The 24762-nt window shown below is 39.9% G+C and overlaps 1 protein-coding gene across 1 annotated transcript in view; it reads left to right on the top strand.

The window, feature by feature from the left end:
- sspo (SCO-spondin) overlaps positions 1-24762 on the top strand; it is a 267780-nt gene that overhangs the window by 117495 nt on the left and 125523 nt on the right. Inside the window, exons 11-28 of the mRNA XM_057823943.1 lie at positions 12-168; positions 4592-4844; positions 4924-5065; positions 6398-6539; positions 6686-6858; positions 6964-7182; positions 9309-9474; positions 10807-11071; positions 13130-13334; positions 15083-15177; positions 15282-15538; positions 17419-17553; positions 17674-17876; positions 19173-19300; positions 19420-19529; positions 19608-19757; positions 21579-21672; positions 23581-23790. Of these exons, the coding sequence (XP_057679926.1) occupies positions 12-168; positions 4592-4844; positions 4924-5065; positions 6398-6539; positions 6686-6858; positions 6964-7182; positions 9309-9474; positions 10807-11071; positions 13130-13334; positions 15083-15177; positions 15282-15538; positions 17419-17553; positions 17674-17876; positions 19173-19300; positions 19420-19529; positions 19608-19757; positions 21579-21672; positions 23581-23790 (3104 nt within the window). The remainder of the gene's footprint in view (positions 1-11; positions 169-4591; positions 4845-4923; positions 5066-6397; positions 6540-6685; positions 6859-6963; positions 7183-9308; positions 9475-10806; positions 11072-13129; positions 13335-15082; positions 15178-15281; positions 15539-17418; positions 17554-17673; positions 17877-19172; positions 19301-19419; positions 19530-19607; positions 19758-21578; positions 21673-23580; positions 23791-24762) is intronic.

Here is a 24762-nt window from a genome sequence, read left to right as displayed (position 1 = left end):
GTGTTTTTCAGTTGGACCCAGCAGCATACCTAGATACATGCATGTATCTTTTCTGTAGCTTGCCATCTAGGGAGAGGGAAGCGGCAGTATGTGACACACTGGCAAGCTATGCTCGAGAGTGTGCCCAGCAACATGTCGTCATTATTTGGAGAAAAGACACGCTATGTGGTAATTATTTGGGCTAATGCTATAAGTACTAAGTAGTTTGACACTTGTTTTTGTATGACATTGTAAAAACTGAAATCCATGCAAAATTAACTTCACATCAGTAGGACTAAAGCAACATTTCTTTTGATTGAAGTAATTTAACTCAATGAATAACCTTTTTATTACCTTGTACCAAGATTTCTGATCTCCTAAAAGTACCGCATTGGCCCGAATATAATACGGCCCTGATTATTAGACGACCCCCTCATTTTCAAGACTCAAGTTTGAAAAAAGACTTTTTGAACACCAAATTAATTTTTATACAGAAAATAATTACATTACATCCAAAACAAATGATTGTAACAATAAATTTGAGAGAAAAAGTATGTTATTTTGCCTCATTCAAATCTTAATATCTGAACATTTAAATATGTGAACTAAAGTGCAATCACATTCGTAAATGAATGGCTTCTGGTTTTTGAAATGTAAATAAACCAATCTATTGTGATAAAACAACAAAACTGTAGTCTTGAAACAAATCTGAATAAGGAAAAACATTGTAATCGAATCATGCAAACTGGTTAGACTTGAGAGTAGCTGAGATCTGTCATGACAGAACATCGCTTCAATGATATCTGGCGCCATCTAGCGTCGTGAATGGGTATAATGTCTAGACCGCGAATATACGACTACCCCCTCTTTTTCAATCTTATTTCAATGCAAAAAACACCATCTTATATTCGGGCCAATACGGTAATATATGCTATAAATTAGTTATAGTTGATGCAATTTTGCAATGTAGCGTAAGCGCGTGAGACATGAGAATGATAACCAGAAAATAATTGAGTGCATCAATTATAACACTGCAAAATTCTTAGCACATTAACATCAACCAGAATGTGATTGAATTTCTTATAAATGGCGTTATTCTGGCATTCATGTGATCGATTTCAACTTCATGTTAATGAAGTGTGAAGGGCCTTCTGTCTATGTGCTCTGTGATTGATGAAAATTAATAGCCTAACCAGCCAGCCTGACTTTTGCTATGAACAAGACACAGTCAGTCTGGTAAGTGATTCCTCGTTTTTCGCTGTTAATGGGGACCACCCTCGCGATAAACGAAATCCGCAAAGTAGAAATGTAGCTTATTAGCTTATTTACATAAAAAAAGAAAGGAAAAAAAAGTTTTTTGTGTGTTTTTTGGTGTATTTGTTCAGATTTAGCATTGGAAAGAGACGCATAGTAGACATGATTTTTCCCTTTTTCCCCAAAGTATAATTCTTTATTAAATTCTTCATTGAGTGAGTCCTCTCAAATCAACTCATGCTGCTTAGAACAGCACGCAACGCAACGCAATGAGTTGTCATAAACGAGGCGGCGGCATTTGAAAGGTAGTTGTCTGGCCACTTCAAAGTAGCTCCCTTGTCACTCATCGTTTACTTTATCAAGGCTCAGCTGCTTGGTGAGAAAGAAACACTTTAGCAGGGAGAGAGGCTGGAGGTGACCAGTTGGGACATATCTATAAAATCCTGCATTTTTTATTTAAATTGAAAAAAAAAAATCGCCGATGGACTGAGGTTGCGATGTTTGAAGCGCGAAGTCGCAAGGGATCACTGTATTTTAAAATTGATGCTAGAAGTGGGGCTAACAAGCACACACTGAGTCTGGAAGACCCAATCACAGATGCACAGATTTTACCTACACACAATGCGATTTATGCTGTTGGTTGTAGTCAATTTGTCGTTCATAAAACAATCATGGCATGCAGTTGAATCTAATAAGGGGACCAGTGAATGATAATTTCTGTTTTTGTGGGAAAAATGTAAGAGTATGTGGTGTATTGTTGTGTCCAGCTTTTGTTTTTTAAAAGAGAATAAATGCTAAAACTTTATTTGAAAGATTTGCAGAGTTACAGTGGGGCAAATACGTATTTAGTCAACCACCAATTGTGCAAGTTCTCCTACTTGAAAAGATTAGAGACGCCTGTAATTGTCAACATGGGTAAACCTCACCCATGAGAGACAGAATGTGGAAAAAAAAGAAAATCACCTTGTTTGATTTTTAGAGAATTTATTAAAGTGGAAAATAAGTATTTGGTCACCTACAAAGAAGCAAGATTTCTGGCTGTCAAAGAGGTCTAACTTCTTCTAACGAGGTCTAATGAGGAACATTATTAAAAAATGGAAGACATACAAGGCCACTGATAATCTCCCTCAATCTGGGGCTCCATGCAAGATCTCACCCCGTGGCGCCAAAATGATAACAAGAACGGTGAGCAAAAATCCCAGAACCTAGTGGATGACCTACAGAGAGCTGGGACCACAGTAACAAAGGCTACTATCAGTAACACAATGCGCCCCCAGGCACTAAAATCCTGCACTGCCAGACGTGTCCCCCTGCTGAAGAAAGTACTCATCCAGGCCTGTCTGCCGTTCACTAGAGAGCATTTGGATGATCCAGAAGAGGACTGGGAGACTGTGTTATGGTCAGATGAAACCAAAATAGAACTTTTTGGTAGAAACACAGGTTCTCGTGTTTGGAGGAGAAAGAATACTGAATTGCATTCAAAGAACACCATACCCACTGTGAAGCATGGGGATGGAAACATCATGCTTTGGGGCTGTTTTTCTGCAAAGTGACCAGGACGACTGATCTGTGTAAAGGAAAGAATGAATCGGGCCATGTATCGAGAGATTTTGAGTGAAAATCTCCTTCCATCAGCAAGGGCATTGAAGACGTGGCAGGGTCTTTCAGCATGACAATGTTCCCAAACACACAGCCAGGGCAACAAAGGAGTGGTTTCGTAAGAAGCATTTCAAGGTCCTGGAGTGGCCTAGCCAGTCTCCAGATCTCAACCCCATAGAAAATCTGTGGAGGGAGTTGAAAGTCCGTGTGCCCAACGACAGCCCCAAAACATCACTGCTCCGTTATTGCCAACAAAGGGTATATGACAAAGTGTTGAGATGAACTTTTAGTATTGACCAAATGCTTATTTTCCACCATGATTTGCAAATAAATTCTTTAAAAATCAAACAATGTGATTTTCAGTTTTTTTTTTTTCCACATTCTGTCTCTCATGGTTGAGGTTTACTCAGATTGACAATTACAGGCCTCTCTAATATTTTCAAGTGGGAGAACTTGCACAATTAGTGGTTGACTAAATACTTAAGAAAATGTCCTTTTAACTGATATTCTCCCACACCATACTTTTGACTTGAGTAGATTTTTAAAGCAAAACGCTACTCTTACTCCGATGCTTTGGCCTACACTAGAGTCATTACATTTGTCCTCTTTATTTTACGAATTAGATTTAACTTAGCTCTGCCAGTTAATCAATGAGAGATCGCAACAATAATCACATGACTCCATTATACCAATCAGACACGACAATACAGTCACATGACCACACACAAGCCTGAAGTCGAAAATCATGTGATCGTGCCAGCTTGTTCAATCACGTGGCACATTTAAAGCGCCGTAAAAATTCAACTATTTGACATATAGTCAACATTAGTCGAAAGCACGGATTTGTTTGAACTCATTTTGATTTGGCAGCGATTTATTTGATCGCGATAGATTCGTTCTCAATTCATAGTTGGAAATATGTTTTTTTTTTCTCAATTAGAGAGCAGACTTGCAATTTGAATGGGTAATATTCATTTTATTAGTTGGAATTCGATTATTTTTGTTTATGTTTTTGGCCTAGTATGGTCATGTAAAAGGCTATAGTACAGTATAATAATAACAATTCATATACAGTAGATGATGTTGTGCTAAAAAAACAAAATATACCAGTGTTTAAAAAAATATCACACTTTAAGCAGTTACTCACAAAGTTACCAATTACTCTACTTGAGAATGCTTTTCACCGGATATTTTTTTACTTTTACTTGTGTGCATTTTTTGGTTGACTACTTCTACTTTTACGAGAGTAATATTATTTTAAAGTAACAAAACTCTTACTTGAGTAAAATCTTTGAACACTCTACCCACCTCTGCATGGTCTGTATGTGCAAATTTTGTTTTGATGTTATTTAGTGCTTAGAACCAGACATTACATTCCTCAAGCAATATCAGATGCTTTAAAAAAAAAAATGCCATCAAATCCCACACAGCCCTCTCTTTGTCCGATATACTGGAAAAAAGATTAGAATACTCAACACCTTCCAAAACCCCTAAGCGTAGATTAGCTGTCGCTCCCCTTCATGACCCATCACAACGTCTCACCTTATGTGCTGTGATTTGGCAGTCCAGGTTGGACTGGAGTGGAAAGCCACTTGAAACCACAGAAAACCAAACTGATTTGCCATGTATCTTGTAGGTGGCGAAAATCTGGCTAGAAAACCCTAGTGGTAGGGCTTTAAAAATAAAAACAGATGAATTAATTCTTGATTTTGAATGTTTTAAAGAATAAATTCTCATGATCTCTCTCCCATCTCCACAGCTCGCGTTTGTCCGAGAGGGCAAGTCTTTTCAGACTGTGTGTCCTCATGTCCCCCCAGCTGTGCATCCCCCGAACCTCCGGGGTCAGCTGCATCAGTAGGTCAGTGCCGGGAGGAGTGTGTTGGGGGATGCGAGTGTCTTCCAGGTCTCTACCTTCATCAGGGAAAGTGCCTGAAAAGAGATGACTGCCCTTGTTTCCATCGTAGACACACATATCAGTCAGGAGACAAGATACAGCAGAAATGTAACACCTGGTGAGGTGGAAATATTTTCCTTTTTGTATCAATATATTTGTGGTCCTTCTTTATAACTTTATATTTATTCCTAATTAAGTGTGTGTAAAGAAGGTCAGTGGAAATGTTCTGGAGAGAAATGCGCTGCTCAATGTGTTCTGATGGGAGCGCTCCATGTCACAACCTTTGACAAAAAGAGATACTCATTGAAAGGAGGAGACTGTCCTTTTACCACTGTGGAAGTAAGAGAAATACATTCACTGGGAAAATTAGGTTACCCATCATAAAACAGAAGATATGCAAATAAAATGTTGCAATAAAAATTATTCATTGCAATACTTGTGATCAGTGGCGATTTTAAGGGTACGTGACCACGAGATTTTTTCCAATGTAAAAACGTGCCGTGACTCAGAAAAGTTCAAAAACGCTGTTTTTGTTAAAGGTGCGTTATTTAGGATTGATGGCCAAAAATGGTACTGCAACTAGATCAAAATATTGAGTAACACAAAATGCCCTCCCCATTCAGGTTGCCAGAATACCGCTTCACATTGCAGAACCTGCAGACAAAAAACTTCCTCTGCCAAAATTATATCTGATTTGTAATGCCAACATTTAGTAATAATGATTAAAAGAGCCGTGATACAAGGTCCAAGTTAATTTATGTCACCAAAACCGAAGAGAGGGAGTGCTACTTTTCTCAATGTGTAAGCACACTGGCAAAGAAATATATCATTTGGTAATGCGTTGACAGCATCCACAAAGACGATTGATTTGCTCCATCCATTTTAATATCCAGTACGGACTAAATATATACATGTGCAAAGACTTTATCTTTGCCCCGGTCAACGGAACCACATGTTAAATAACGTAGCAAAACCTCGGCAAATGAATGTATATCCTTATTTTGCTTCTCTTGTTGTCTTGAATCCTTTGAGATTCATAATGAAGCAAAACGGGAATAAATTTGCGACACGTAAATAGTCTTTTAAATATCAGTTTAAACATTGAGAACAATTTTAGAAGTATTTCCAAAAAACGTTTTTTTTTTTTTTTTTTTTTTTAATTTTATGTCTATTGCAATATTATGGCTATTTAATGAGTAAATGAAGTGCAAATCTTACATGGTGCACTTTTAAATATTAACGTTGCTTTTTGTGTTTAAAAAAAAGCGATAAGAATTATTGTTCCATGTATTTAATCCTTATTTGCACACAGTATGATTAAAATGCAAATTATTACACACTTTACTGTTTTAACTTTTCTTGACAGTGTCAAGCAAAGATGTTTTTACCGCCACACGCAGGATAATCTGCATATTGCTTTGTTGACCAAAACCAACACGAAACAAAGATGGCAGCGACACTTAGGCCCACAGGGTTACATGTGGCCCCTTCTTGCCCCTGTTTCAGACTAATCATAGAACCGCCACTGCTTGTGATATAATACCAATTAACATGTAGTTGTAATTTGTTAAGATTGCAATGTTGTGACAAGGGGATGTTATGTTCTATTTTTTCCACTTTAGTTTTAACCTTAGATGTCTATGTGTCTGCAATAATTCAATGTGTTTTCAGGACTATGTCGACCGAAAGCTAGTTGTAACTGTGCGCTCTGGTGAGTGCACAACAGGAGGAGGAGGTAGCGTAACAGGTCTAGGTTGTTTAATAGAGATGACAGTCTCAGCACTTCGTACCACAGTCACCATCACAGACACTGGTGAGTTAAGCATAACATTGCAGAGATTTTATAGACTGTAAAAACAACTTTAAAAAGATCCCATAAACAACATCATGATGCCCGATATTACGGGAGTTCATTGTGTTTCCGAATTTGATTGGAATAGTCAGCATTTATTGTTGTAGGTATGGTGAAATTGAATGGCCAGAGGGAACAGTTGCCGGTGGTGACTGCAGACCTGGTAGTATGGAGGGCTTCGTCTGCTTTTCTCCTAATCCAGACTTTTGGAGCTCAGATTCTGTGGCATCTAGATGGACCCCTAATTATCATTACCTTACAGCCTCACTTTACAAACAAGGTAGCCTTCACTTTCATTCCCCTATTGAGGAAGTGTTGCATAGAAAATGGATGATCATTATTTTTTCCACACTAGTCATTATGTTCTGCCTGTTTTAATGTGTAGGTCCGAGGCCTTTGTGGAACACTTACGTGGAACCAGCATGATGATTTTATGACTCCGGAAGGAGATGTAGAGAGCAGCGTATTATCCTTTGCTGGAAAATTCACCACAGAGCATTGCACCTTATCTGGAGGAACTCTTCCAGACCCCTGCACTACTTCCACCCAGAAGAGGCACTATGCTGATACTCTGTGTGCCATCATACACAGCAACGTATTCCAGGTTAGTTGAAATGTTAAGTAGGTGTTTCCCAAAATTCAAGTTTTTTTAATTAATTAATTAATTTATTTATTTTAAACCAACTTAACTTTCGCAGTTTTGTTGATTTGAGCAGCAAACCCCATTGCTCCTGAAAATATTAGAAATAAATACTTTACTTGACCCATCATCAGAGCAATTTGTGTTCACATTTACAGTGGTATGAAAACGTTTCTAAACCTTTTGGAATTTCTCACATTTCTACATAAAATCACCATCAAATGTGATCTAATCTTTGTCAAAATCACACATTTGAAGAAACAGTGTCTGCTTTAGCTATAACTTCCCAAACATTTACAGGTTTTCATATTTTAATGAGGATAGTATGCAAACAATGACAGAAGGGGGAAAATAAGTTAGTGAACCATCGCATTCAATATTTTGTGCCCCTCCCTTTGGCAGCAATAACTTCAACCAGACGCTTCCTGTAGCTGCAGATTAGTCTGGCACATCGGTCAGGACTAATCTTGACCCATTCTTCTCTACAAAACTGTTGTAGTTTAGTCAGATTCCTGGGATGTCTGGCATGAATCTCTGTCTTTAGGTCATGCCACAGCATCTCAATGGGGTTCAAGTATGGACTTTGATTTGGCCACTCCAGAAAGTGTGTTTTGTTCCATTGAAACAATTCTGAAGTTGATTTACTTCTTTTTTTTTGGAGTTTTGTAGCAGCATCCATCCTCTTTTTCGCTTCAACTGTTTGACAGAGGGCCTCAGGTTTTCCTGCAAAATATCCTGATAAACGTTTGAATTAATTCTTCCTTTAATGATTGCAAGTTGTCCAGGCCCTGAGGTAGCAAAGCAGTCCCAAATCATGATGCTCCCTCCACTATGCTTCACTGTAGGGATGGGTGTTGATGTTGGTGAGATATTCAATATTTCCTCTACACATGACGTTGTGTGTTACTTCCAAACAATTCAACTTTGGTTTCATCAGTCCACAAAGTGTTTTGCCAAAACGTCTATGGAGTGTCCAAGTCCCTTTTTGCGTACATTACACGAGCAACATTTTTTTTTAGACAGCAGTGGCTTCCTCCGTGGAGTCCTCCCATGAACACCATTCTTGGCCATTGTTTTACATATATTTGATGTGTGCACAGAAATATTGGACTGTGCTAGTGGTTTCTGTAAGTCTTTAACAGGCATTCTAGGATTCTTTTTTACCATTCTGAGTGGTGGACGGCCACTCCTTGGGAGAGAAGCAACAGCGCCAAACTCTCTCTATTTGTAGACAAGTTATCTTACTGTTGATTAAAGAACAGACTTTTTGAGATGGTTTTCTATCCTTTCCCAGCTTTATACAAATCAACAATCCTTGATCACGGGTCTTCAGACAGCTCTTTTGACCGAGCCATGATGCATATCAGACAATGCTTCTCATCAAAATGATTCTTACCCGGTGTGTGTTTTATGGGTCAGCTTTAAACCACTCATCAGTGATTGGGCCCACTTCGGACTTAAAATGATTGGTAAAAAATTGGTTTCAATTGCTCTTTAAGTCTCCTTAGGCAGAGGTTTCACTTACTTATTTTTCCCCTTCTGTCATTGTTTTGTATGCTATCCTCATTGAAAGATGAAAACCTATGAATGTTTGGGTAGTTTTAGTTAAAACAGACACTGTGTTTTCATCTGTGTGATTTTGACAAAGATCAGCTCACATTTGGTGGTGGTTTTTGTGAGAAAAATCAAAACGTTCAGATACTTTTTCATACCACTGTATGTTTCAACTAAAATTTTCACAAGCCATTGAAAATAAATAGTATCCTATACCCAGCAAATTTTATTTATTTATTTATTCATTTATATTTTATTTGGTTTGTACGAGAGGGACAAGAGTAGATAAGGTTATTTAGTGGTGGCTCAAGGTTTATTTTGATATTTTAAATTTCAATTAGGAATCATTTTTATGACATTTTGTCTTAGAAATTATTTAATTTTCTCAGCTAGTGCAAATTCTTTACTTTGTCCATGTGTTGTATTTAAATTTCATGAAGGAGTCAGAAAATGTCCTCAAGTTCTGAAATGGTGCACATTTACCATTTTAGTGTATTTTATAGAGAGTCTTATACAATTTCTTTCTCCTCCTGTAGGCATGCCATGATGTAGTGGAGAGAGAACCTTATTTTCGCTTATGTCAGTCAGAGGTGTGCAGCTGTGCACCCCATAAGGCATGTCATTGCACAGTGCTGACTGCCTATGCCAGAAACTGTGCCCAGGAGGGTATAGCGATCCGCTGGCGTAACCATACCTTCTGCCGTAAGTATTTTGGAATAACAAGTAGAACTACAGCTAGAAATCTTATTTACATTACATGGTAGCAGCACATACTCTTCACTGTGCAGTGTGAAAAGATCTTGTTTGGAAAAGGTGTGCTGCTCCGTAATCAAATGTCATGTAGAGTAAATACATAGCTAATCAAATAAATACACAACACAATTATTGACAGTTTTGACATTTAAAGCAACACTAGGTAACTTTTCAACCTTTATAAAATATTTTCATAACATTTGTAATAATATGTCGACTGACAACTAGTTGAATGACACCTCTTTTATATCTTTAGGTGGTCTGTATCGCTTTCGCTGGCACTAATTTACAGGAGGGTGGCAGGAACCCTGCCCAACATAAAAAAAAAAAATAAATAAAAACTACAAAATGTGCTGACTGCCTTACGTCATATGTAATTTCCTCCTTTCCCCATTCATTATAATGACTGAAGTCGATGCAAACGCTGTCGCGAGAATTCTGCATAGAAGACAGAGCAACAAATGAGACAAAAAGTTTTGTCTGAGGAGGGAAAAAAGGGAGAGTACTGGGATATACAGAATAAACATTGGCCCAACTTTCACCCGCTGGCTTGATTACCCCAACCCCCAATTGAACTCGTCAGCAGTGAGAGTTCAGGTGGGTTGGGGGAATTAGCCACACGAAGCCACACGTTGCTAACCGTCATATGCTATTGTTTAGCCACAACTGTAGTCACTACCTTATTACTATTCATGCTGCACACAGCGGCTGGTAAAAAAAATGTCATTTAATCCATCTGCAGGCGACTGGGAGATTGATTTTTGATTGATTGACAATTTTATGACGCTGTGCAGGTGTGTGCTGGTCCTCATGGAAAACGCGTCGTTGGTCCTAACAGGAAATGCAGTCTTCCTTAAGGCAAAACACTACCGCTTTCTGCCACCGGCGTCACTAAATTGACCAAAAGTGCAAAGTTACCAAGTGTTGCTTTAAGTCGATATTTATCTGGCTGTTTAAAAAGGGCGAGACAACAGTTGATGTTAAATAATGTGTTTGTATGTATTTTTGTATAAATAGTCTCTCTTCAGCTTCAAAGAAAGCTCCAGTCCACCTTTAACCCTGTAGTGGATAAGCACATTATAAAAAGAGATGAGAAAAGTGGGTTCATGTGGTTTTGTTTTGTTATCAATATTGGTAAATAATCGAGCCAGGGATATGTGAACAAAATCCTCTGGGTTTTATTGTCAGCGGAGCAACACTTGAAAATGTTTCACTTTTACAGCTGCCATTGCCAATGATTAACGCATTTATCTAAATGGCCTATGTCATCCTGTCTCCCAGCGGTCCGGTGTTCAGGGGGTCAGGTCCATCAGGAGTGCGGTCAAGCATGCGGCCGCAAGTGTTCAGACCTGCAGCACGGCTGGAGCTGTAATGGTGACAGCAATGATAGTGGTGGTGATGGGCTCTGTGTTCCAGGTTGCCAATGCCCTGTAGGTCTAGTGGAGGACTACCAGGGCCAGTGTGTGCCGACCAATATGTGCCCCTGTGTGCAAGGAGACAAGACATATCTACCTGGGGATCTTGTTCAGAACAGCTGTAAAACCTGGTATGTGCAAAGCAAAGATTGCATTCATTAGGGGGACGTTTAACTGAGAGAAAACAATTCCTACCTTGCATAGATTAAAAAAAAAGTCAGCACACAGTGGTACCTCTACTTACGGATTAATTGGTTTTGGAAGTAGTTTCGTAACTTCTGTAAGTAGTTGGTTCCCCAACCACCGGGCCGCGGACCAGTACCGGTCCATGGCCTGTTTGCTACCGGGCCGCAGAGACATAAATAATTTATTAACGACTGCAATCTTGCCTGGGGCTCTTGGCACATAAATATCCCTGTCTGCTCTATAGACTAATCCGAGTAAAGATTTGTATAGGTCGCCATCTCGTGGTTGGCCGCAATTACTTGTGTGTTTGCACCAATGCGGTCAATGTCAACAGTACATTTAGCTGCTGTTGGCTGTGTGCTGCGGGCGGCAACATCTTTGGACAGCTTTTTACGGGGAAAAGGCTACCTGCTGAGCCAGAAGAAGAGCCTACAACCAAGTCCATTCTGCATAATATGTGGCTAAAACCTAGCAAAACAAGGCAACAAAAGCGAATGCACTGAGAGCATCATATCTCACGGCAAACCATATTGCTAGAGCTAATAAACCTTTCACGATTGGAGAAGAACTCATTATGCTTGCGATCAAGGATATTTGCCGACAAGTTTTAGGAGAGGCTGCTGATAAAAAAAGGTTGATTCAGTGTATGGTGAGTGACATTTTCCATGTACTTAATATTCGTTTTTAGCCTTGACGTGTTATTTTATATTTATTGTAATTTTCTGTTACACATTGCCGTGAAAAAAGGCCCACATTACACCGGTCCGTGGTTCAAAAAAGGTTATGGACCACTGCCCTAATCCATTCCAATCCCTCCAAAATAAATATGTTACGTTCAGTAAACTCTGGGAACTGCTCGTACCAGCAATACTGTATCTTTGCATTTCATATCCTGAAATTTATTTCGTAATTAGAGGCAATATTGTCCCGTTGAGGCGTGTCTTAACCTGAAAATTCTGTATGTAGACACGTTCGTAAGAGAGGTACCACTGTATAATTGAAGCCCCACTTAAATACTTCTAGAATTGCTTCTTAATAATACAGAGATGCTGGCAAAGCCCAACTTTAGTAAAAAATAAGCACCTCAACCCATATAAACAAAGGGTATTTATTTGGTACCAGAATGCCCCAAAATAGCAGAAAAGACTTTTGACTAAAAGCAAAGCAATATTAAGTGGCTTTGGCCTTAGCACAAAAACAATAAGTGACTTGTCAGTGAATAATATAACACAAAAATTATGATTCACACTTCACTTGCCTCTATTAAAAAAGATTATATATACAAGAGCGATCTGGTTCACTGAGAATCTGTAGTCATAAAAGAAACCATTTTTAACAAGTGTATTTTATGTTGATATTATGACAGGTACTCATAGATGACTTAGGTATTGATGTTATTAAGCTAACAATACTATGCAAGGAGTCATGACCCACTGTTAGAGATTAAATTTTTTTCTACAGGTTGTAAAAGTGACTCTTCAAGGTCTATACAGTATGTGTTCTACTTTGGCTGTTGTAAATAATCAATAAGTAAACCACTAGTAGACACCTTGAAGAGTATAGTGGTTGTAGTATTGTTGTATATATACCTGTATGTTTTCAGAATATTTAAGCATTGAGGAATTAGTACCCATGCATTATTTTTCAATGCACGTGCTAACTCTATGAGGATTTTGTTGCGTTGTTTTATATGGTGTTCACTGTCTTCAAGTGGTGCAGTCCAACGATATCTAAAGCATATGGGCAGACAGTCTTCAGGGCATTGCGTGTGGTGGTGCAAGAGCTCTGATGAAATCACTCTATGTTCCTGCTGCGTTCGACAGGATAGGTTGATTTCATTGCTTCTCTTCACTGCATAGCAGCTTTGATGATCACTCTTGGCAAACTTTGGAGTCACAATGATGAAATCATATGTGATGATTACAGTGGTGTTGGTAACGAAAATCAAACTTTAACACTTGCATAACTATGTTGCCATTGGCCTGTCACCTATGAATTCACAGTGTGTGTAAGGAGGGGCGCTTTAACTGTACCGAAGGCCACTGTGAAGACGTCAATAAGTGTCCCGGCTCACTGATCTACGCTCCACGTTCCTGCCTCCTCACATGCTCTAGTTTAGACCCTCCGAGTCAGCAGCAAGGTTCCGGCTTCCTGAGTTGTAGAGAGCCTCTTTCTGGCTGTGTGTGCCCCAATGGAACTGTACTGCTTGTAGGTGAAACTCAACTTTTCAACATGACAGTGTCAAATTCGACATTTTTTGTCATAGTTATTATTTGGAAATGATTAGAATTTTATTTTTGCATCTTTACTTGATTATACCTTATTATACTAAATTATGATGCACATACCGTGGGGCCAATAAGTATTTAGTCAACGACCAATTGTGCAAGTTCTCCTACTTGAAAAGATTAGAGAGGCCTGTAATTGTCAACATGGGCAAACCTCAACCATGAGAGACAGAATGTGGAAAAAAAAACAGAAAATCACATTGTTTGATTTTTAAACAATTTATTTCCAAATTAGAGTGGAAAATAAGTATTTGGTCACCTACAAACAAGCAAGATTTCTGGCTGACTTTTTCTAACGAGGTATAACAAGGCTCCACTGTATTACACTGTATTACTCCACCTGTTTTAACGGCACCTATTTTAACTCATTATCGGCATAAAAGACACCTGTCCACAACTCAGTCAGTCACACTCCAAACTCCACTATGGCCGAGACCAAAGAGCTGTCGAAGGACACCAGAGAAAAAATTGTAGACCTGCACCAGGCAGGGAAGATTGAATCTGCAATAGCTTGGTGTAAAGAAATCAACTGTGGGAGCAATTATTGGAAAATGGAAGACATACAAGACCACTGATCTCACCCCGTGGCGTCAAAATGATAAGAACGGTGAGCAAAAATCCCAGAACCACACGGGGGGACCTAGTGAATGACCTACAGAGAGCTGGGACCACAGTAACAAAGGCTACGATCAGTAATACAATGCGCCGCCAGTGACTCCTGTGAATCCTGCACTGCCAGACGTGTCCCCGTGCTGAAGCCAGTACATGTCCAGGCCCGTCTGCTGTTCGCTAGAGAGCATTTGGATGATCCAGAAGAGGACTGGGAGAATGTGTTATGGTCAGATGAAACCAAAATAGAACTTTCTGGTAGAAACACAGGTTCTCGTGTTTGGAGGAGAAAGAATACTGAATTGCATCCGAACAACACCATACGCACATTGAAGCATGGGGGTGAAAACATCATGCTTTGGGGCTGTTTTTCTGCAAAGAGACCAGGACGACTGATCTGTGTAAAGGAAAGAATGAATGGGGCCATGTATCGAGAGATTTTGAGTGAAAATCTCCTTCCATCAGCAAGGGCATTGAAGATGGGACGTGGCCGGGTCTTTCAGCATGACAATGATCCCAAACACACAGCAAGAGCAACAAAAGAGTGGCTTCGTAAGAAGCATTTCAAGGTCCTGGAGTGGCCTAGCCAGTCTCCAGATCTCAACCCCATAGAAAATATGTGGAGGAAGTTGAAAGTCCGTGTTGCCCAACGACAGCCCCAAAATATCACTGCTCTAGAGGAGATCTGCATGGAAGAATGGGCCAAAATACCAGCAACAGTGTGTGAAAAGCTTGTGAAGAGTTACAGAAAACATTTGGCCTCCGTTATTGCCAACAAAGGGTACGTAACAAAATATTGAGATTAACTTTTGGTCTTGCCCAAATACTTATTTTTCACCATGTTTTGCAAATAAATTCTTTAGAAAATCAAACAATGTGATTTTCTGTTTTTTTTTTTTTTTCCACATTCTGTCTCTCATTGTTGATGTTTACCCATGTTGACAATTACAGGCCTCTCTAATATTTTCAAGTTGGAGAACTTGCACAATTAGTGGTTGACTAAATACATATTTGCCCCACTGTATTACTTATGTAAATTACAGTATGCGTTCGTTGCAGGGTGATCAATGTGTCTTGCCCGCTGAGTGCCCATGCCGCCATAATGGCCGCCTCTACTACAGCAACGACACCATTACTAAAGACTGCAACACATGGTACTTATACACAGTCTAATTGTCGAGCCCGTCCAGCTCATGCGGGCCACACTGAAATTGTTGGTGAAACGTTGCTCTCCTCCATACCTGATTCACTTCTGCAGTGTGTGTAAGGAGCGCCGCTGGCACTGCAGTGAGTCAGCCTGCGCTGGGATGTGTGTGGCCACTGGAGATCCTCATTATGTGACATTTGATGGCCGCTTCTTCTCTTTCCTGGGCGACTGTCAGTATGTGCTGGTGAGAGAGAACAGTGGTTTGTTCAGTGTGACAGCAGAGAATGTGCCCTGTGGGAGCACAGGGGTCACCTGTACAAAGTCTGTTACTCTCAGCCTGGGGAACACAATCATACACCTGCTAAGAGGTAAGAAATTGTAATACTGAATAATCTTAGGCAGAGGTGGGCACTAATGCGTTACATTTAGTCCGTTACATTAACGAGTACATTTTTGAGAAAAATGTACTTCTGAGAGTAGTTTTACAATGCTGTACTTTTTACTTTTACTTGAGCAGATTTGTGAAGAAGCAGCGTTATTTTTTTGTCCGCTACTTTGGGCTACACTAGTCGTTACATTTTTCCTTTTTATTCTACATATTAAGATTTTTTTTTGTAGCTCTACCAGTTTCACTGATGAGACGTCTCAACAATAATCACATTTTACCAATCAGACTCAAGCTTGCCGTTCTGTGATCATGCCGGCCTGTTCCATCACGTGGCGTCTTTAAAGCACCGTAAAAAATTAAGTACTGTCTTTGACATAAAGCGCTGCCCTCAACATGACTGGAAAGCGCAGATTTTAACCTCTCTCCCAGTTTTTATTTGGCACCGACTGACCACTTAAACTGTAGATATGATTCTTTTAATTTCATAACAGGAACTATGAAGGAACTATTCACTATTCAACTATTCAAACTAGGAACTATTTTGTCCACTAGAGGGCACTCATGCATACTCTTTGGTTGAATGATGCTTCAGTTCATTTTTTTTCTCTTGCTGGAATTCAATGATATTTTTTATGTATTTCTTTGGCTTAATGCCATAGTACAGTATAATAATAACAGTTCATATAAATAACTTTGTGCTGAGAAAAAAAATATTACAATTGTTTAAAACACATCAAACATTGGAAGCGGTTACTCACAATGTTACTCATTACTTGAGTAGGCTATTCTTCATCAAATATGTTTTTACTTGTTCTTGAATACATTTTTAGGATGACTACTTTTACTCTTACATGAGTAATAATATTTTGAAGTACGGTACTTTTCGGACTATAAGCCTCTACTTTTTTCCGTCATTTTAATTCCTGCAGTTTATGGTCCAGTGTGGCTTATTTGTTGTTTAATTGGGTTAATAGGTAATGTTTTGTTTGACAGTGGTGTCATAACACTGTCATAATTATGACATGGCACTATCATGGACATTACTGAATGCTTATGACAGATGTCATTAAGTATCATCCGGCAAATTATGGACCTAACTCCATTTATGTCCAGGTCAGCTCTTTGACATCCATTCAAAAGTGAGATAATTTGCTGGATGACATTTAATAACATCTGTTATAAGCATTCATTAATGCTCATGACAGTGTAGTGTCATAATTATGATAGTCTTATGACAGTGTTATGGCACCACTGTCAAATAAAATGTTACCAAATACCATAACTAGCAACTAATGAAACATCTGGAACAGTAACTGAACAAATAATTAGCGCAGAACATGAATATTGATAGTTATTTACATCTGTAGCGCTGCAATGCATGCTCGGAGGCATGTTGGATGACAACAGTGTTAACAGAAGATGGCAGCAGAGGTTGACTGTCTCCCCAAGGGAGCAGTGATGGCCAAATTAAGGTTTTTGAAGCAATGACGCTTTGTAGCCACTTGGTTCAAAGCTTCATGGCGGTTCATTTGGTCTTATGATAGTCTTATGATTCCACTGTCAAATAAAGTGTTACCGGTAAATACCTTTGGTGTAAATATCCCATAATACAGTAAGGACAGCTGCGGCTTATCTATGAACAAATACGGTTTTTGTGTCAAATTTGGTGGGTGCACCTTATAGTCCGAAAATTTTGGTAACGCTCCTCTTAGTTCCGTAAAAATTTTTGCTACTCTGCCCACCTCTGCTCTTCGGGGTGTCAAACTCAATTAATGAGATGATACTCTTGACCTGGCTCACATGATGTGTGTATATAATTTGATGAATATTAATGTCTTTTAAATCATCTCTGTAATTTAGGTAAATCAGTGACAGTCAATGGGATGCCAGTTAATCTACCTAAAACCTACAGTGGGAGTGGTCTGTCTTTGGAAAGAGTGGGCATGTTTGTGTCGCTTTCCTCCAGACTTGGGGTCACATTGTTGTGGGATGGAGGTAGCACTTACACACAAATTTTGAACTTCAAAACACAGTATGGTTAACCTATCATCTCTAGATTTCATTTAGACTTGTCATGATACAGAAAGTATGGTACTGAGTGCATGTTGCTTGCAGGTATGCGTGTGTATGTGCGTCTGGCTGCACACTTGAGAGGAAACGTTGGAGGACTGTGTGGTAACTTTGATGGTGATACAGAGAATGACTTCACCACACGACAGGGCATAGTGGAATCTACTGCTGAATTATTTGGGAATTCATGGAAGGTCAGCCCATCTTGCCCGGATGTAACAGACCAAGATTTGCGAGATCCGTGCAGCGTGAGTCCAAAACATTTACTTCATTTACACTTATAGCTGTCAATGGTTCTATGAGGGGTTGTTTGTCTGACAACGACAGTAGTCCTAGATAGAGATGTCCCGATCTATCGGCGTCCGATCACGTCGTTTTCAAAGTATCGGAATCCGCAAAAAAATATCGGACATTAATTAAATCGTTTTCTAATTGTATTCAACGTTACAGACAAAATGTCTTACAATCATCCAGAGTCTTTAGTATTGGCTTGAACTAGATGGCAATATTTAGTCACAATATACAAGGTCACATTTATCCTTTAAGAATTACAAGTCATTCTGTCCGTGGATCCCTCTCACAGAAAGAATGTTAATAATGTAAATGCCATCTTGAGGATTTATTGTCATAATAAACAAATACAGTACTTATGTACTGTATGTTGAATGTATATATATTCGTCCGAGTTTTATTCATTTTTTTCTTAATGCATTGCCAAAATGTACTGTATATGATAGGGAAAATTTTTCGGGAATGATTGGAATTGAATCGGGAGCAAAAATCGGGAAATATCGGGATCGGCAGATACTCAAACTAAAACGATCGGGATTGGATCGGGAGCAAAAAAACATGATCGGAACAACCCTAGTCCTAGAACGTGGATGACTTTATAGTATAGTCACTTGATTTAACAGTTGCCACGTTTACATGGAGCCAAATATTCCAATTACAATCGGAATATTTGTTCAAACCGAATAAATGTGTTCCATATAAACACCTCATTCGGAATGAACAGGCCCAAACCGAATGGAATTTCATTCCGATTCACAGGGGTGGAATATTCCTTTTCCCAAACCGATTAGAAGTAAAATTATATCATGTAAACAGGGAAGCGGAATGGTGTCTGGTTGCGTTCTTTCTGCGCATGCTCCGTACTGACGTGGTGACGTCACTTGGTGACCTAAGTAACGTCACTTGCAACATGGCTTCCAAGCACACGCACAGCGCACCCACACAACTTTTTAAATGAACGGCGTGTCTTTCTGAAGTTTTGTTTCCACTCGAAAAGTTAAAACAGCAGCTGATCTGACGATCGATCTCCATGTTTTGCAACGTGACGCTTTGTTTTGATTAATCTGCGCATGTCAGACGGCAGTTGTCAAACGTCCTTTCGGAATAAAGGCAGACACATGTAAACGCTGGATCGGAATAGATGAAGTGACATGTAAACAGCTGATGTGAAATTTCCATTCGGAATGATTTGAATCGGTATGAATAAAAGTCAGCATGTAAACGTGGCTACTGAAACCTAATGTAATTTGCAGATCAACTTGCACAGACTGCCATGGGCCAGGAAAAAATGTGGCATCTTGACTCAGGATCTCTTCTCTCCTTGTCATCTTGAAGTGGCCTTTCAGCAGTATTATGACTGGTGTGTCTTTGATGCTTGTGGGTGAGTCACAGTTTCATCGGATGTCTGAACAAGTTGTCCCCACCTGATTATTTTGAATGGGTTTTCTTGAGAAGATTGATCCCTGCTCTCTGATTGGTTTGTATTCTTTTCTCTTTTAGCTGCGACTCTGGTGGTGATTGCGAGTGCTTGTGTACAGCCATCGCCACCTATGCAGAGGAGTGTAACCGCAGGGGGATCTATATTCGCTGGAGGTCCCAGGAACTCTGCCGTAAGTCACCCTCACATTTTTTCAGTTTCATGGGACTCTAATTTAATTTGTCTTTATGATCCTCTTTTTGTACAACAGCCATGCAGTGTGAAAATGGACTTGTTTATGACCCATGTGGTCCAGCTTGCTCACCTTCATGTCCAAACGTGCAGCAGAGTCCACACTCTCAGTGTGATGTCCTCTCCTGTGTGGAGGGTTGCTTCTGCCCTGCTGGTACTGTTCGACATGGTAAGCTAGAGAAGCACATTCTTATGGCAAAAACTAATGGTTCGCCAAAATACTGAGTAAGAAATTTAAACATCATGGTTAAGTCATTCCGTTTTTTTGTTTCTTAATACATTACGACTTTAAAGTGCTGAAAATGTGTAAAAACAAAGAAAACTTTCTCGAGAGCCTGCTGAATTTTTTTGGTTGCGCCTAAATGAAGTACCCAGATCGCAAAATATAACTAGAGCGGACATGGGCCAGATGTACTGCAAATTTCGGCCCAATTGCATAAAAAGGATCTGCCCCAGTATCTTTTTGAAGAATGACCCAAACTCAGTATGGAGCCACTTGCCGGATCAGCAACCAGTTTTGGGCCAGAACTGGTCCAAAGTAGCAGACACTACATTAATGTATGGCCCGGATGTAGCACACGTTACCCAATCTAGGCCAGATTTGTATCAAAACCGTTTTCAGTGTAAATTTGGGGTCCATTTTGTTCAATGTATCAAACTGTATTGTGTTTAAATTGCAAATTATATTTATATTCTATTAAAGGCAATGATAACACATATTCTTTTTCATGCTATTTATTAATTCTAACATATGAATGCACCATAACAATAGTATCCGAAGAATCCGGTGGGCAGTTTGGTGATAAAACAGGTGAATGGGCTGGCAAGCATTCTGGCCTCGAGGACCGGTTTGCCCACCCCTGGTCTAGGGAAAAAAAACAAACAAACGTGAGCTCAGTATCAGGATTACAAGACTGCGTTAGCTGAAAGTCACGTCGGTCAGTTGTTGATTTGGCGATGATGTGAGGCCAATGACCTGTTTAAGTAAGCTGCTGATAATGATCAGCCGCTTCTCGTCCAAGGCTCAGCAATCTGTGCAATCAAGGCAGTGACACAAATACACATACACAAGGAGGAGGGGCTCAGTTTGAATAATGGTACTCAAACATTGAAACATCAACATATAGTAAATGCCTTCTCCCTCCATTTGCCGTTCTGCAACAAATTTTGAATTACTTGTAGACATGGTAGATCACTCGAATACACCGGCCATTTTATTAACGCTCGGTTGAATAGCTTGTTTAACAGTCAAGCAAAGACTTAGAAATGTGATTATGACTTTGAATAAAGCACTTATTACAAATTTGCCGTCCGCTGATGTGTTGTGACTCGTGACTCCTGCCTGCTCTTCTGTTTAGTAGCCTTTCAGCTGCACGCTGACAGTGACGTCACATGTCGACCATTAAATTTCAGATTTTGAGCGCGTCCGGTCTGTACGATCCGCCCCGGAACAATGTGTAACCTAAATCATTTGGACTGTCATAGTGCTGATCCGGGCCCCATCTAGCGAAATGACGTCAATCGGGTGAGATTGCTATGTGGATCTGACGAGCAAAGGCCGGATCCGGCACTCATTTGCCTGCTATTGGGTTATTGATGTCAGCAAAAAAAAATGTTTCTGACTGTTCCCTTCCAGGCGATAAGGACTAATTAACAATTGCAATCCTCATTCAAAACATTGCACCAAGCTGTGCCTACAAGTTAACACCCACCATATACAACTTCCCTCAGGTGTTTCTTTGTTTTATGTTATTTGGGCACGCCCACACAATCCTACAACAGCAGATTTTTCATGATTTTGGAGTACTATTTTTAATATTTGGCGACATTTCATTCATTTTGATTTGGTAGTATCGTTAACTTTACTCCTCTCTAAAGGGTTTTAGTTCAGTTGCATTTTAGGATATTACAAACTTTTTTTGATTAGTGTATTCATATACAGTAAATACTAAACACTGACAGAGGTATATCTTTTGTCATTTGATCACAGGTGACAGCTGTGCGGTTCCTACCCAGTGTCCATGTGAGTGGGAGGGTTCCATGTTTCCTCCTGGAACTACAATCATTCAACACTGCCAGAACTGGTGAGTCCATTATAATGCCTGAAAGAAATACAGTTCATGTACAAAATGGTTATTGTTGATGTTTTCTTTTTTACTACCCTGTGTCAGGGAAGTTAACTTTTGAACTCCAAGACAAGTATCAACTCAAATGAGAGAAAAGAATCGGACTCAGGCAATGATTGCCTGATTCGAAGACTTTATAGATAAACAACATATACACTCACCGGCCACTTTATTAGGTACACAATGCTAGTAACGGGTTGGACCCCCTTTTGCCTTCAGAACTGCCTCAATTCTTCGTGGCATAGATTCAACAAGGTGTTGGAAGCATTCCTCAGAGAGTTTGGTCCATATTGACATGATGGCATCACACAGTTGGTGCAGATTTGTCGGCTGCACATCCATGATGCAAATCTCCCGTTCCACCACATCCCAAAGATGCTCTATTGGATTGAGATCCAGTGACTGTGGAGGCCATTTGAGTACAGTGAACTCATTGTCATGTTCAAGAAACCAGTCTGAGATGATTCCAGCTTTATGACATGGCTCAATATCCTGCTGAAAGTAGCCATCAGAAGTTGGGTACATTGTGGTCATAAAGGGATGGACATGGTCAGCAACAATACTCAGGGCGGCTGTGGCATTCCAACGATGCTCAATTGGTACCAAGGGGCCCAAAGAGTGCCAATAAAATATTCCCCACACCATTACACCCCCAGCCTGAACCGTTGAGACAAGGCAGTATGGATCCATGCTTTCATGTTCTGACCCTACCATCCGAATGTCGCAGCAGAAATTGAGACTCATCAGACCAGGCAACCTTTTTCCAATCTTCTATTGTCCAATTTCGATGAGCTTGTGCAAATTGTAGCCTCAGTTTCCTGTTCTTAGCTGAAAGGAGTGGCACCCGGCGTGGTCTTCTGCTGCTGTAGCCCATCTGCCTCAAAGTATGACGTACTGTGCATTCAGAGATGCTCTTCTGCCTACCTTGGTTGTAACGGGTGGTTATTTGAGTCACTGTTGCCTTTCTATCAACTCGAACCAGTCTGGCCATTCTCCTCTGACCTCTGGCATCAACAAGGCATTTCCGCCCACAGAACTGCCGCTCACTGGATATTTTTTCTTTTTCGGACCATTCTCAGTAAACCCTAGAGATGGTTGTGCGTGAAAATCCCAGTAGATCAGCAGTTTCTGAAATACTCAGACCGGCCCTTCTGGCACCAACAACCATGCCACCTTCAAAGTCACTCAAATCACCTTTCTTCCCCATACTGATGCTCGGTTCGAACTGCAGGAGATTGTCTTAAACCATGTCTACATGCCTAAATGCACTGAGTTGCCGCCATGTGATTGGCTGAGTAGAAATTAAGTGGTAACGAGCAGTTGGACAGGTGTACCTAATAAAGTGGCCGGTGAGTGTATATATCAAGGGTACAAATGATATGATCCAGCCAGGAGCTGTGACCACGCAGGAGTACAATAAAACAGTGCACAACAAGATATATAGCCTATATCAAGGGTACAAATCATGTGATCCAGCCAGGAGCTGCGACCACGCAGGAGTACAATAAAACAGTGCACAACAAGACTATATGCTTTGTTGAAAGGGCGTTGCTTACTATGAAACGATACCCACAATGAAAACAGAAGTGAAACTTATTACAGCCCAACTCTGGTGATTTTCCACAGAAAAACATCTTGAGTTACGACCTTGAGCACTAGCTGTAGCTGGTACAAGAGGGAGTCAAAGCAGATAAGGAAGTCCACAGATACACATTGTAAATGTTCGAAGAAATAGATGGAGCACACGAACATGAATACAGTCTCACTAACGCATACAGTTTCCCAGCAGTTATGTGTTTTATAAGCATGAATAAAATATTCTTTCACACCCTGAAACTTCTGCTTGTTCTGCTTACAATCACACAGTTCTTGTGAAGATGGTATGTGGCAATGCGATGGCGTCGGTTGTCCCCCTCCTGCGCCAACTTGTCTCGAATCCGAGTTTTCCTGTGCAAGTGGTCGCTGCATCCCCTCCCAATGGGTGTGTGACAATGAAAATGACTGTGGTGATGGGTCTGATGAGATTTGTCCATTTACCTGCTCACCCCAACATTTCCGCTGTACTAGCACTCCAAGGTATGCCCTCTTTTTTTAAACTTGAGCACAGTAGACCTACAGTTTTGCAATGCTTTAATGAAAATTTTAAAGTGTATAACCACTCTTACGAAAATAGAAAAAGAAAATAATGGCGTGATGGTTGAGTTTACCGGAAATAATGGAAGATAAGCTCCAAAATGAAGACTGAATCTAATGAATGTGCAAATGCCGTTCTACCAGTATGTGGTGGTTCATCATTGTAGAAGCTTGCCAGTCTGCAACCTTATCTAAAACTCAATTACAGTGCTCATAAACTGTCAACTCTAATCCTTGTTTTTTATTATGTCAAAAGGGCACAATAATTCATCACACGCAACTCGCTTCCTGATTAGATATCATTCACTTTAATGTGATAGTCAGAGCCATCTTGTATCAGTAAATATGAGTTATATTTTCACAGCCCAATTATCATGCAGGTCAGCATGTCACTGGGCCAGTGAGAATAAAATGGCCCAAAGTTGAATGCTGCTAAGTATCTTAGCTGGGAGTGGTTTACACCCTCTAGTTTGCAGTGGTGGAATACTACTTCGTTACTGTACTTAAGTACATTTTTTGTGTATCTGTACTTTACTTGAGTACAAATATGATGTGGTACTTTTATTTTTACTGCATTACATTTTACAGCATGTATCTGTACTTTTAACTCCACGGCTTTTCAAATTGTCGCCTACGTTACACGTTATTTTTCTTTGTTTTCTTTTTTCTCATTGTGAATCGATAGTTTCGTTATCAGGCCTCCGGCACAATCGATAAAAACAACAGTGAGAGCTGTGCGCCTTCAGATGAGTGCTGCACACTCTTGTACAGTAGGTGGCGATATGCACCTGACAGTTGCTTGCAACCCTCCATTTCGCTAAGTTTTGGAGTTTTTGAGCTTGTTAAGTTCTGTTTATAGTGGTGTCAATTTATTGCTTGTGTTTTCCATTCTGCACAGTTTTAAATAAAACTGAG

The sequence above is a fragment of the Corythoichthys intestinalis genome, chromosome 20, assembly GCF_030265065.1.
Source record: "Corythoichthys intestinalis isolate RoL2023-P3 chromosome 20, ASM3026506v1, whole genome shotgun sequence".
NCBI lineage: Eukaryota > Metazoa > Chordata > Actinopteri > Syngnathiformes > Syngnathidae > Corythoichthys > Corythoichthys intestinalis.
Note: the sequence above shows the minus strand (reverse complement) of the source record. Positions and strands in the feature narration are given on the sequence as shown.